The sequence below is a fragment of the Lepidochelys olivacea genome, assembly GCF_965140295.1.
Source record: "Lepidochelys olivacea isolate rLepOli2 genome assembly, chromosome: 7".
NCBI lineage: Eukaryota > Metazoa > Chordata > Testudines > Cheloniidae > Lepidochelys > Lepidochelys olivacea.
The window spans coordinates 104,839,555-104,853,831 of record NC_140417.1 but is presented as its reverse complement, the minus strand read 5'-3'; the positions used below and the strand labels follow the sequence as shown (position 1 = coordinate 104,853,831).

The 14,277-nt window shown below is 38.8% G+C and overlaps 1 protein-coding gene across 1 annotated transcript in view; it reads left to right on the top strand.

Annotated features, from left to right (window-relative positions):
• The window catches only part of ABRAXAS2 (abraxas 2, BRISC complex subunit), a 28,520-nt gene extending 14,446 nt beyond the window's left edge, over positions 1-14,074 (top strand). The window contains exons 5-9 of the mRNA XM_084635268.1: positions 1,027-1,217; positions 2,523-2,642; positions 3,356-3,440; positions 5,302-5,416; positions 11,860-14,074. Coding sequence (XP_084491394.1) covers positions 1,027-1,217; positions 2,523-2,642; positions 3,356-3,440; positions 5,302-5,416; positions 11,860-12,326 — 978 coding nt within the window. The 3' untranslated portion in view covers positions 12,327-14,074. The remainder of the gene's footprint in view (positions 1-1,026; positions 1,218-2,522; positions 2,643-3,355; positions 3,441-5,301; positions 5,417-11,859) is intronic.
• Positions 14,075-14,277: the final 203 nt, after the last annotated feature.

Below are 14,277 nucleotides of genomic sequence, written 5' to 3'. Positions count from 1 at the left end.
CTGAAAGTAGATAGACTTGAGAAGGGGAAAAGCTCTTAAGTGTCACGTGACTCAGCTCTCCAGATTTAAATTTAATGGATTCTTAATGCCATTAAGTTACCAGGACAACAACTAAAATAAAAATGCAGTTAGTAAATATCCTGGATTCAGCTGATTGCTAGCTGAGCTTCGTCAGAATCCACAGCAGTAGAGGTTTGATTGGAAAAAGACTGAGTAATATTTGCTAATGGGTTTTTGTATTTAATACAAGTGTCATGCATTGACAGTTAATGTGTAGAATCCACTTTACTCTTTTTGAATGTATAGACATTTTCTTTATAATTCTGTGTACTCTCGTGGCTCTTACTGAGCCAGGTTCTGGTAATGAGCTAACTTTCTGCATTATTGTCCCTTTATTTCATGTAAACTAGCATGTAAATTATGAAGTTAAGTACATGTTAGTATTTGGTATAATAAATGAATTACTAGATGGATGTTATCTGCAGTACCTACAAGTATGTCAATTAAATGCTCAAAGGGATCATTTCAGCACTATACACAGCAGATTAATCCCACAGCTCCTGTGAATAAACATAAATTTGCAATTCTGTTCTCTGATGCATGTCATTGAAAATGTATCTCAAAAGTGCGACACAAGTGAATAGTCTGTTGCAGCAATCCTCAAAATAAAAGAGAAAAAGCTGCCAGGTTTGAAAACTGAGCAAGTAGCAACAAAGAGAAGATACTCTGAGACTTGCCTCTAAAATATAACCTTCCATTATAAGTGGGTTCCTAGATAGCATGAAGAGAATTAATTTATTCTTTCTTCTACAAAAAGGTTTGTAACAATAAACCACTTAAACTTTCAGACGTGGCAATAGTGATAGTCTGTGTAAAATGCAAGCAATCTACAATAATTCAGAATTATATAGTTGTCAGAATTTTTCTTAACTACATTAGCCATACTTTGAGCTTCAACAGATAAAACTATGAATCTTTTATCTCTCCATTGATACTTTGTTTTTCTCTTCTTTACTTTCATTACAGAATGTTATTGGATGGTACAGATTTAGGAGAAACACTCCGCAACAAATGTCATATAGAGAGCACATCATCCATAAACAGCTGACACACATTCTTGGAGTGCCTGACCTTGTCTTCCTTCTCTTCAGCTTCATCTCGACTGCAAATAACTCAACACATGCTTTAGAGTATGTGCTCTTTAGACCAAACCGAAGGTAAACAGTCCGGGTTCACATCAGCTACCACAGTGTGGTTGTAATTATAATCTTTATTAAAATGCCTAATAGCATTAAGAACTATTTTAAAAAATATCTATACTGAAAGCAATTGTCGACTGGTCAAAGTCTGGTTTTTATATACATACATAATAAAACAGGGTAGCATGTTTTTCTCTGGAAGCAATTCATAAATGAAACTAAGATTCAGTCAGGACAATGGAAAGTTATTTTTCAGTCAATAAATTTTTTTAGACTAAAAATAGACCTTGAAAAAGTTGTTCCTAAAGAGAAATGAGAAGTCAGTATGGCTTTGCATCTCCAAAATTTCTGAGCTGGGAATGTGGCTTCCTTTCTGCACCTACAATAGCCTGATTAGTCCACAGTTGACAATTTAGGGTGGAGGTGGGCAAACTACGGCCCGTGGGACCATCCTGCCCAGCCCCTGAGCTTCCGGCCAGGGAGGCTAGCTCCCAGCCCCTCCCCTGCTGCCCCCCTCCCCAGCAGCCTCACTGCACCCCAGCGCTCTGGCCCACAACTCCTGCCAGGCAGCGCAGGTGGCTTGGCTGGCTCCAGCCAGGCTGCGAGCTCCTGCTGCTCTGAGCAGCATGGTAAGGGGGTGGGGTTGGATAAGGGGCAGGGGGTCCAGGGGGGCAGGGGGCGGTTGGATGGGGCGGAGGTTCAGGGCGGAGGGCAGTCTGGATGGGGAAAAGGGGGTGCTGGATCAGCAGCCTGTCAGGGGGCGGGGATTTGGATAGGGGTAGGGGCAGTCAGGGAGCAGGGGGGTGTTGGATGGGGGTGGGGTCCCGGGGGGGGCGGTTAGGGGCAGAGGTCCCAGGAGGAGGTGGTCAGGGGAGAAGGAGCAGGAGGGTTGGATGGGTTGGGGATTCTGAGGGGGGCAGTCAGGGGGTGAGAAGTGGGAGGGGGCAGATAGGGGACAGACTGTTTTGGGGAGGCACAGCCTTCCATACGGTTTCTCAACACCGATGTAGCCCTCGGGCCAAAAAGTTTGCCCACCCCTGATTTAGGGGGTATGAAAGATCCACCTACTGGTCAATTTTGGTTCTGCATGAATGTGTTAAAAATAAAAGACAGCCATCTTTGAATATGACAAACTGTTTATTCAAAATACAGCAAACCTAGAAATTTATATTAGCTTAAACTTTAAAGGAGTTGAGATCCTCACGTACTCGCCTTGCTTGGAGACAGACCTGTCCACTTTGGGTAGGGAGGTGGGGGCATATCAAGACTTGCAAAAAATCTTTGGAAGAATAATAGCAGTCTCTTTCTAAACTTTCTCTAAAGGTATAATCAAAGAGTGTCACTTACAATTCCCAATCTCGGCAATACTAGTCAGCAGGAGTACAAAGTTTCTTCAGTGCCAAATACTTCTCAGAATTATGCCAAAGTTATTAAGGAACATGGGTAAGTGGAGTTTTTTTAAATTAAGTATAATCCAGAAGCTCTGCAATTTTTGCCTCCTAAATAGTAATATGAATATGGATTTCAGCAAGAAATAGAACCAAGTATTGAAGCTGTTTAATAATCTGCTTCCATTTTATGCATTACCATTTTCTAAACAGCAAAACATATTTTTTAAATGAACTGATCTGAATTCTATAGGATTACAACATCAAAGTTAGACTAATTGTAGCCTAATATTGCAAGCCCTCCCTATGCAGAATTCCCACTGATTTCAGTGGATGTGCTTTATGTAGGGTGGATTTACAGGCTTTGACTCACGGTTTGGGAATGTTTATTTTCTTAGTCATTTTACTAAAATGCACAGACACTGCAAAATAACATTTAAAAATGTTTTGGGTATCTAACAAAGACATTTTTCCAGTTACTGCGTGGAAGCTTGGAGAGAGGGTTTTTTTTGTTTTGTTTAAGAGTCTAATCTTATTAGGATCAGACTCGACAAGTTTTGCCTTTTGTTCCAGAAAGAGCCTCTGCAGCTGATACGTTGTTGCCTGGATACTGGTTCCTTGGGATAGAAGCGATTTAGCAATATATGAAGTTTAATTCATTGTGTAAATATAAAAATAAAATCTTAAAGTGATTTGGAGAAAAGCAACTCAGAGAGACCGAGAAAGTTGTGATATCTTTTCTAATTATTTCTGCATATTTTCTTTTAGTACTGATTTTTTTGATAAAGATGGAGTGATGAAGGACATCAGGGCTATATATCAGGTTTATAATGCACTTCAGGAAAAAGTACAGGTAACTAATTTAATTTAGTTTAAAATAAAAAAAGACTCTTGCTGTAATTGTAGCTGTGACATCTGAAAATGGCTCACTGCTGGGCTTCAGAAATCTGAGGACTAGATTGTCAGTTTACAACTTGTCCCAAGTAGATGATGGCATATAGCTGTGCTGCCTCAGGATCAGACCCATTTGGGAACTGTGACTGAGGCTCCCCCTTTACATACACCCTGGAGTAATGTGCTACTCGTATGGACCGGTAGCAGATCATATCCCCCGCTCTACCAGCTCAGCTTTGCTGGCTGGCATGCAAAATGAGGAATGAGGCAGAGTCAAGGCTTTAGCCATCTCTGACCCTGCCCTGTGGAAGCTGCTTTCCTTTAGTGCCCCCACTGTGATCTGTGATGTAAGTAGCCTACAGTGGGCAAACCACAATTTGGCCATGCGTGTTTGGAGGGTGGCTGGATGTACTTTTATTTTTCATACATGTGCGCACACCAACATCAGAGCAATCTTCCGTCTGAGCTAACCTGTGGACAAATGCTGTTCTCTCTGAGCCTCGTCAGCTGTGCTCTCAGCGCTGCCCAGAGCATGGCACTCAGAATAAAGAAAGAGTCTCTTTCCCAGGAGTTTCTGTGCTGCCTTCAAGCTCCATATTTGAAATAGATGAACAGTTATTCACAAATGTGGTGTTAAATGGGCTGATGGGATAGCCTTGTGTAGTACCTCCTGCTTTCCAGCATTAAGTAGAGTTAGATGTATGCTTCTGCACTAATCACTGGTGAGTTTAGCTAACAAGGTGTTTGGGAAAAATTTGGGAAAATACTGACTTTCCTAGGGAACTGCTTTATTGCTCCTAGAATTGTGACCCTGCTGTCTTTTGGTGTCTAAATGGCACTAAGTCTGCTTTTGCACACATAACCTGCTTGTTCTTTTATCCTATGTCAAGTGTTAAAAGTTCTTTTTGTTGGTTAACTTTGAAACACGTTTCACAAAGAATGTTGCAAACTAGAAGCACCAAAAATGTGTGTTAGAGCAAGAACAGATCAGTGAAATCTGTTCATTTATTCACTACACTTTTTAATTTTCACTATCAAAAACTTGAGATAGAGGAAGAATGTAGAATCTGTCTGCGCAACAGGTATAACAGCCAGGAGATCAGGTCATGACACATTTATCTCCTCACTCCTAGTTGCCCAGCTACAACACAGTTGAAAGTGTAGCATTGATGTTATATTAGCACATCACTATCAGGATCTTAAAGTCTGAACAGTTTAAGGATCTTTATTATATTTAAAGCTCATAGTAATCTCATGTGGCTGTTGCTAGCACAGTTTCAGTGAGTGTGGATGAGGCCTTATTTTTTGATACTGAGTGCAGAAAAGGTTAGCAGAGTATCTGAATCACTTGTAACAGATAATAGAAAATAGAGGTAACTTCTTTCTGTTAGGAGCCTCCTCCTGTAATAATAATGCCTAGCTCTTGTATAACACTATTCATCAGTAGATCTCAAAGAGCTTCCCAATCTTTAGTGTATCTTCACCACATCTCTGTGAGGTAGGGAAGTACTATAATTCCCATTTTACAGATGCGGAACAGAGGCGCAGAGAGGCTCTGTGAATTGCCCAGGGTCACGCAGGAAGTAGTGGTAAACTGTTTGGAAGTTCTTTCCATCTTGCAACAGCTGAGCATAGGCCATGATCAGTAGGTGAAAATCAGTTTTCAACATTTCATTTCATGGTCTGGTACAGTATGAGTTCATTGTCTTTGTTTCATGTTGTTTCTAGTCTGGCAATATTATCTGGCCTAGTTGTGTAACTCTTTAATGGATTTTTGGAGAATCTGAGTATGACTTATCTTATTGTGGTTTTTCTCCCAGGCAGTATGTATAGATGTTGAAAAGAGTGAACGAGTTGTTGAATCTTTCCAAGCTGATGTAAACAAACTAAAAGGGCAAATCACACAGAGAAAAAACGAAAAGGAGCAAAAAATAAGTAAGTTCCCTTATACTTATGTTCATAAACAGGATCTGTGAGGACAAAATATTTAGTAGAAACATGGACTTAAGACTCATTGGAATGATCTGCCTGTTTTTCTTATTGCAACAAAGATATGGGGCACAGTTATTGTCAACCTAATAGCTATTCTTGCACTCATGTTTACGTTGCCTGTGATAAATGTATATTGAAATAATTCTTAGTTTGTGAAGATACTTGCAACACACATTTCAATGTTCTCTACGCCAAAAGAAAAATATAATTAGCAAAATCTTAGAAAGTTGTGCATGTGAACTGGCAAAATTTAAAATTTGAAACTGAATTGTGGAGAGGGCTAAGTGACCCGTGTTAATATTTTTCTCCTGTGGATACCTGGCTCAATTCTTGCTTATAGAATCATAGAATATCAGGGTTGGAAGGGACCTCAGGAGGTCATCTAGTCCAACCCCCTGCTCAAAGCAGGACCAATCCCCAATTTTTGCCCCAGATCCCAAATGGCCCCCTCAAGGATTGAACTCACAACCCTGGTAGATGTGTTATATCTTGACTTTAATAAGGCTTTTGATACTCTGTCTCATAAACTAGGGAAATACAACCTAGATGGAGCTATGATAAGGTGAGTGCATAACTTGTTGGAAAACCATTCCCAAATAATAGTTATGAATGATGCACAGTCAAGCTGGAAGGTCATATCAAGTTTGCGGAGGATATCAAGCTGAGAGGGGTTCCAAGTGCTTTGGAAGATAGTATGAAAATTCAAAATGATCTAGACAAACTGGAGAAATGGTCCGAAGAAAACAGGATGAAATTCAAAGTACTTCACTTAGGAAGGAATAATCAGTTGCACACACACACAAAATGGGAATGACTGCCTAGGAAGGACTACTGCAGAAAGGAATCTGGGAGTTATAATGGATCACAAGCTATATATGAGTCAACAGCATAACACTGTTGCAATAATTCTGAGTTGTATTAGCAGGAGTGTTGTAAGCAAGACACAGTAAATAATTCTTCCACTCTACTCAGTGCTGATTAGGCCCCAACTAGAGTATTGTTTACAGTTCTGGGTGCCACACTTCAGAGAGATGTGGACAAACTGAAGTCAGTCCAGAGTAGAGCAACAAAAATGATAAAAGGTCTAGAAAACATGACTTGTGAGGGAGGATTGAAAATATTTGTTTGTTTAGTCTGGAGAAGAGAAGACTGAGGGGGGACATGGTAACAGCTTATGTTCCATTATTTAGGTGATCTTAGCCTAAAAAATGTGTGATGTTGGATAGGTTAATACAGGCTATCAGGCCTTTGGACTGTAGAACATTTGCATCATCTTACCTAGAGCATGGTGACTATGGGAGAGTGCAGCATATGCATCAATGATTTTAACAAAGGATTAAAATACATGCAGTGTTCCATATTAACTAACTTGTGTGTTTTTTCTTTGGGAAGTTTATAAAGAGAACTCATTCTGAGAGAAATACTGATTTTGGTGATAAAGAATTTGGTGGGGAATTGCTTTTCCTTCAGGTGAATGACCTATGCTAGTATCACTGTTGCTGGGATGAAGCATGGAGGGCCAGCTGCCTACATCTGGCTGAACTCTGCTGAGTGTGGGACTCCAAGATGTGGGAGGGAGAAAATGGCTGTCAGCCACTTCTCAGCTTCTGTGATGCTGGGATTGAGCCTGAACCAGCATTTGACATAGAGTGGCCTGATGGGTGCTCTTGGCTAGATCAGCTAATGGTCATACGGGGATGGAGTCACCAGCCAGAGCTCTCTGGAGTTCAGCATGCTCCAGGCACACCCCTCGAACCTTCAGCCTGCCCAAGAATACTCCCCTACACCTCGGGGTCAGGTTAATATAACAGGCTATGCCAGATGTGTACCATCTCTGGGTTTCCCTTAGGCCAAGGATATCCACAGCTTCCCTCTTAGGGTCATATTCCACAGCAGAGAGGGCAGAGCTGGAGGCCAGTACTTGGCCCACAGTTTATACAAGTGGACACACAGTACATCACTTGTGGTAGCAGCTGGCAATTAATAAAAGATAGCTGAAAAGCCAGATGTCCTTTGATTCTCCAGGATTAATGTTCTTGTGAATGATGAGATCTGTACTATATTTAATATACTTATATTCAAATTTTCATTAAAAGCACTAAGTAGGAAACCAAACACCCACTGGAGGAGAGATTTTTTTTTCCCCCCTAGCTGGGTGTTGTCCATGCACAGTGGGGCATCTTATCTCAGTTTGGTGTTTGACTAAAAGGGTCTTGAAAAATGTAATTATTTCCTGTGTATGAGGGAGGGGTTTTTTGTTTTTTGAAGTCTGAGTATGTAGAGAGAGTCGGAAGAATGATAGTAGCCATTTGAAAAGAGATCTGTAGTACTGAAAAGGCAGGAAAGTTGTGTGTGTGTGTGGTGGTTTTTTGTTTTTGGTAGTGCTGGAAGTGAAACAGAAAATAAGGGGGGGAGGATACAAAGGGATACAGAGAAAAAAAGAAATGAGGAAACAAACCGTGGAAATAACACAGAAATAGATAGTGATTTCTTCTAGGAAAGGAGAAGTGAAGTGAAACCAGAAAGGGAAAGAAGACAAACTATTTGACAAAGACCTTTTTTAAAAGGTAGTAAGTAGTAAGTTGAATGATTTATTACGTTTCATTACAGTACTCAACTGCATATCACTCCAAACTGCAGGGGATGTAATAGCATGGGAATTGAAGGGAAATTTCATCCTGGGCTAGTAGGCTTAGTCTCAGGCTAGTAGATGTCGGTACATATTTGAAGGCCTGATTTTTGTGATCGGAAGCTGGTACAGCAACATTAGTTAAATGAGGCACACTGGAAGAACTGCATGAGGTGAAGAGAATAACTAATTGATGGGATAATTAGTAGGACAGCTCTAGTGCTGCTGTAGTAATTGTCTAGTAGAGCTCTGGCCCATACATCAGTAAGACTGCAAGTTTTTTTTCAGCATTTAATCCATTAGATTGGGGCATCTTCATTTCATCTTTTAACATGTCAGCCTACCACATATCGGCTAAATTTTATGAATCCACATGAGTTGTCTGTTTGCTGTTTGACTGAACTGTGGATCTGAATGAATAACTGGAATAATAACTGTGATTAAAAAATTAATCGTATGATTAAAAAAAATCATGATTAATCACATTGTGAAACAATAGTAGAATACTATTTATATAAATATTTTTGGATGCAGTTAAAACACAGAGCGGGAGACATACAATTCTCCCCCAAGGAGTTCAGTCAGAAATTTAATTAATGCATTATTTTTTTAACAAGTGTTATCAGCATGGAAACATCTCCTCTGGAATGGTGGCCAAAGCATGAAGGTGCATGTGAATGTTTAGCAATCTGGCATGTAAATACCTTGCAATGCCGGCTACAAAAGTCCCATGCAAACGCCTGTTCTCACTTTCAGGTGACATTGTAAATAAGAAGCAGGCAGCATTATCTCCTGTAAATGTAAATAAATTTGTTTCTCTTTGCGATTGGCTGAACAAGAAGTAAGACTGAGTCGACTTGTAGGCTCTAAAGTTTTACATTGTTTTGTTTTGTGTGCAGTCATGTAACAACAAAATCTACATTTGTAAGTTGCATTTTCACGATAAAGAGATTTCACTATGGTCTCTTGCATTTTCACGATAGAGACTTCACTTTTATGAGGTGAATTGAAAAATTCTATTTCTTTTGTTTATCGTTTTTACTGTGCAAATATTTGTAATAAAATAATATAAAGTGAGTACTATACACTTCGTATTTTGTTGTAATTGAAATCAATATATTTGAAAATGTAGAAAAACATCCAAAATATTTAATAAATTTCAGTTGGTATTCTATTGTTTGACAGTGCGATTAAAACTGCAATTAATCAGCAGCCCTAATTACAATATCATTTTTTTGCATGTTAAACTAGTATCCAACAAACCCAGTCCTACATTAAGGAGTACTCACTGGTAAATATAGGCAGCTGCATAGTGCCTTTCTCAAATATCACTGAAGTTTCCTACTTGTCAGTGTTAATTCTGTAATTGAAATGTTAGTTTGAGTATTGAAATACTGCCATCTGGTATTATGTTGGAGCTGGACTCATTCATCCTTTGATTTATTTCAGACAGTGGGAGGCATAAGTAGAACAGGACAATCTTGACTCTTTTGGTTTGTGATTTAAAATCTGATGTATCAAAACGTACTTTTTGTTTATGCTGGGTGTCAAAATATACCATTCTTTGTATTGATTTGCTGGGGTTTAACTTACTATGATAGAAATATGTCCTCCACGTCAAATATCCATGTTTTTTATTAGAGTTCTATGCCATTTTGACAGAATAATTTTCATGGCATGTGTTAAGGGCTACCAGAAAAAAAAACCCAAGAGCAACAAAACTGCTTAATTTGCAATTATTTTCTGCTGCTCCACAATTTTCTGGCTCAGATCCATTGTTTGAACATATTTGGGCTGGTGCTAAACTGTTCCTCTTCCCTAAAAGCTGAATAGGGCTTCAGGAAACTTTTGCTTAGCCAGGAGGAGGGTATGATAAAGTGCTCCATCATTTGAGGAAACAGTGCTGATCTAACTCACTTCGGCAGACATAAGGCAGTGCAGATGAGGGAGAGAGGTATAGCTGGAGGGTGGAGAAAGAGATGCATAAAATGAAGGGAGGAAGTATAAACAAGGCGTTAAGGAGAAAATTTGAGTGCAAAGTGGAATATGGGGCAATTGTGTATTCGGAGTAATATAAAACAAAGCATCTGAACTCACCGTTGTACTTTTCACCAGTGTTCCAGAAACGTGCTCTGGAGAGAGGTTTCACTCTGGAACACATGGTTATATAATTGCGTTTAATTGTTCTCAAACATTCCTGCAAAGGGGCCACTTTGCATCCATTTAATGGACCAGTGCCTCTTTCCATCCATTTAATGGACCAGTTTACAAAAATAACCCTGCCATTACTGCCAGCAAGAGTATCCTTTATCAACTTTATATTCAGTTGTTTGATGTGTGGTTGGGATTAAGGGATTGTTTTGTTTAGTGAGTATTCCAAGCTTTGTAATGGGCCTCTCTGCTACTAGGATTGAGAGACCTTTCCTCCAATCAGCACGGCAATGCACATGATACCCACTACTGCTTGGGCATTTTGGCAGCAACAGTTTGATCTCCCAACCCACTTCCTGAAGGATTCCTTCTTCCTTCCTTCAACCTGGAGGATTGATGCTAGCTCTTACCTATTCACTGACCACCTGTAATACACAACCAGTGTGAATCATTACTGTTTCCTGCTTGACCAGGGATAATGCAGTTCAGGTAACCACTGCTGCATAAACCAACAAGAAGGTGAAGGTGGATAGCAAGAGTGGCCAGAGTTGAACCCAGTCTGTGTGGCAACGGATTCTGGGCACTAAGAACAGAACAGCATTAGCCGTGGACTGCCAGTAGGCTGCAGGCATCAGTTCCTGAGAGCCTGTGTCTGAGCAGACAAGAATTGCTTGAGAGAGGGTGAGACAGGAAGGTATATACACAGTTTCTGCATACATGAAATTATTAGATTAAATGTTGTAGCTGGTTTTCTACCTTCTCACTTTCTCAATACTGGGAAACTTCGTCTTTGGCATTGTAGAGTTGATCATGTATCAGTCATGCTCCCTGTATAGGGGGAAAAAGGGAGCTATTGCTATGTACTTTTCTGCTATTCAGGTCCCCATAGTAGTGCTGTTTGTTGGAAAGCTTGTCGTACTCAGCAATTATTGTTAGGTAGGTATGAATTCTGTTTCTACTGCAGAGAAGTCAGTTGAGACTGTACCTTCTAAAACATTAAAATCTATCATTTTTATAAGTGCAATAAGATATTCAAGGGAGTGATTGCTATTTTACGCTGCATGCACTACTCAGCTGCTGAAAAACCTTTTACTTTTCTATCTCGCCACTCCCTGTACTGTGTGTCAAAGATGGAACCCTATTGTGTCTTAATTTACCAGACCCATGTGTTTGAACTTGTTCTTTTTCCTATGTGAGTAACATCTTGTCTATTTAAATGATTCCATATACATCAACTTTGGTGCTTTTGGCTTCACCTCAACTGTTCATAAAACACCACTTTAATCTGAAAAAAGGCAGGCTATATGAAACATAAGTAGTAGTAGAAATATAATTCCCAGAGGCCTGAGAGTTAAGTTTACACTTAAGTCCAGTATAGCAACTTTTCTATCCATAAAATGGTTTGTTTAAATAAAGCCACTGAGAACAAAACACTTTTTTTGCCAGTTTTATGCAGTTTTCCACAAGAAACAAGACAGATGCTTTCTAATGTGTTCACTGCACCTGAATTTTCTTAAGCACTGACCAACATAAATATAAAACTAAATCACTTTTCATGCTTTTCAGTGTAATTAGGACATGTTTATTTTCCTTTTGTCTTTCATAGGACTGCAGCAAGCCATCTTAACCAGGCAAATGTCAACTGATAATTTGGAATCTATGTTTCCTCCACGAATGTCCTACCCTGGATTTGCTGTGGAAGGTTGCACACTTGAAGACTCAGATGCCTCTGATCCCCCTCCTCCTTATTCTGATTTCAGTGTGAGCAATCAAGAAAGTACTTTGGGTCATGGTCTCCCAGAAAGCAATGTTTTCATGCCTCGACCTCAAGCAGTGGGCTCTTCCAATTATGTTTCCACAAATGCAGGATTGAAGTATTCTGGTAACGGAGCATCCATGCCTTCCTCCCAAAGAGCAGTTAATGACATTGTTGATGAATCAGAAGACAGTGATTATGAGAACTTGCTTGAACCTACAGAGTCATCTGACAGTGAATACTCACAGACAAGGGATTCACGATCCCTGACGCATCCTGATGGGGATTCCAGGAACACACAAACGTCCCAGATATAATAGAAAAAAAACTCAACATGGCACTCTTTTTTTCATAATTGTTACAGAAAAATTTTGGGGATTTAACCTGGAGGAAATAAACTACAAAGAGGATTACTGTGCACAGAAAATGTAGAAGACTTGCACTAGATGGCTTATTCACCTTGTGATACATTTTGCAAGTTTATAATGGAATCATTAGGATAATCAAGTTGTGTTAATGTTGATGAGGTTCATGGATGTACTGGTAAATTTAGGCAAAATGAAATTTCTAGAAACCTTGTAGCTTTTGTTGCCGTATTTTCTTTAGGACAATAAATTGGGATTTAGTGACTAAGCACAGTTAGTCTACAAATAACAATGTTCTCTAAAATCAAAACTTACCTCTTGCACTATCATGCCTTGAATTTTAGTTTTTGAAAGGGAAACAATTTATCAATAGCCTTCAAAGCAACTTTCTATGGTGAGCCAAATTGATCTTTACCAGAAATAAAATTTTGATAATTCCAAGAAGCCTGATTGGAACAAATGTGGTCTACCTTCTTCTGTGTGCATGCTCTTTTAATAGAGAAGGGATTTGTTTCAATTTTTTGTACTAGCCTAATATATATCATTTAAAATGACTGCCTTTTTTCTGTAGGAAAAACTTATTGGTAAATCATCCAAATGAATGTCATAAGCATACTTTGGTTTTGGTGGGTTTACAATGGCTCTATGCTACTCTAGCCTCATTTACAGTCTCATTTTTGTACTAAAAATATGAAGTGCACATAGTAAATTACAAACAGTAGTTAATTCACAATTGGGCTTTAGAATCTACAAATTCCAGAAATTATAAACTATATGCCATTTCTTTGCAATCTGTGCATTGAATTTATACTTCTGTACAATTTATTTCATGTAAGGAATAGGGGATTGCATTGGGGAAGATTGTTTAGAGATTCCCCTGGGTTTATTACCTCTTTCACCTCCGGGTGAAATACACAAACATTTATTTTAATTTGAATTGCAGCTCTTATCAGAAATTCCACATTTTGGAAACATAAAATGTGGTATATGTAGAGAATCTATGTTTGGATGCACTTATATTTTTATTTAATTACTGCTTGTATTCTGATTTTGCCCAAAAGATGTGAAATTGTGCCATTAAAAAGTCTGTGTACTATTGGGCTTTTCCTTACTTGTAATTGACAAAACCTGCAGTTTATGGTGTTAACATATGCATTTAATGCTTTAAAATATGAATAACCCTCCTTTTGATTGGTTAATATCCCAAAGAACAAAACAGTTGCTTAAATGTTTAAATATTTCAGATTTACAAAAGGCTAAAATCTCATTATATAATATATATGTTGGGCAAAAACCTGTTCATTAACCTCTCTTTGCCTGTATTAAATTAAACCAAATGGGTTTGGAAAAATGAAATGTTAAAATTGGCACTCTTCTATTGGGTGTTTCAACCTTTAAACATCTAGTGGTCTATCTGTTTTAACTGTTTTACATTATTCTCATTAGCCTTAACTTGATGCATTTTGTTTTCAAGTGTTGCAGTCCATTTTAACAACAGATTTGTTCCAGTTTTATTAATGTTGGTTATCTTCAAGCAGTTGTAGTGCTGGTGTGATAAACAAGTGCTGTTGCCATCTCATCAGTTCTGGTTTTCACACAAAAGAAAGGGTTTTTTTGTTTTTTTATGCTGCACAGAACCTGCAATGTACATCAGACAAAGCAGTTAAATGTGACAATAAACTCTTATTTAATCCTGTAAATATATTTTTAATATCTGTCAGCTAGATTTCATGCATCTACATGTGAAAATGCAATTTAGAGTTGAGAGACTTGTTTATTTAAAAAGATCAACAACTTTTCCTATTGTGGAGGTAAAAGGTGGAATTCGCTAGAGGAAGAGGCTAAAACAACGAGATTATGGTTTGTATGCCATTCTTGTTCACATTGTTCATGCCCACCCAGG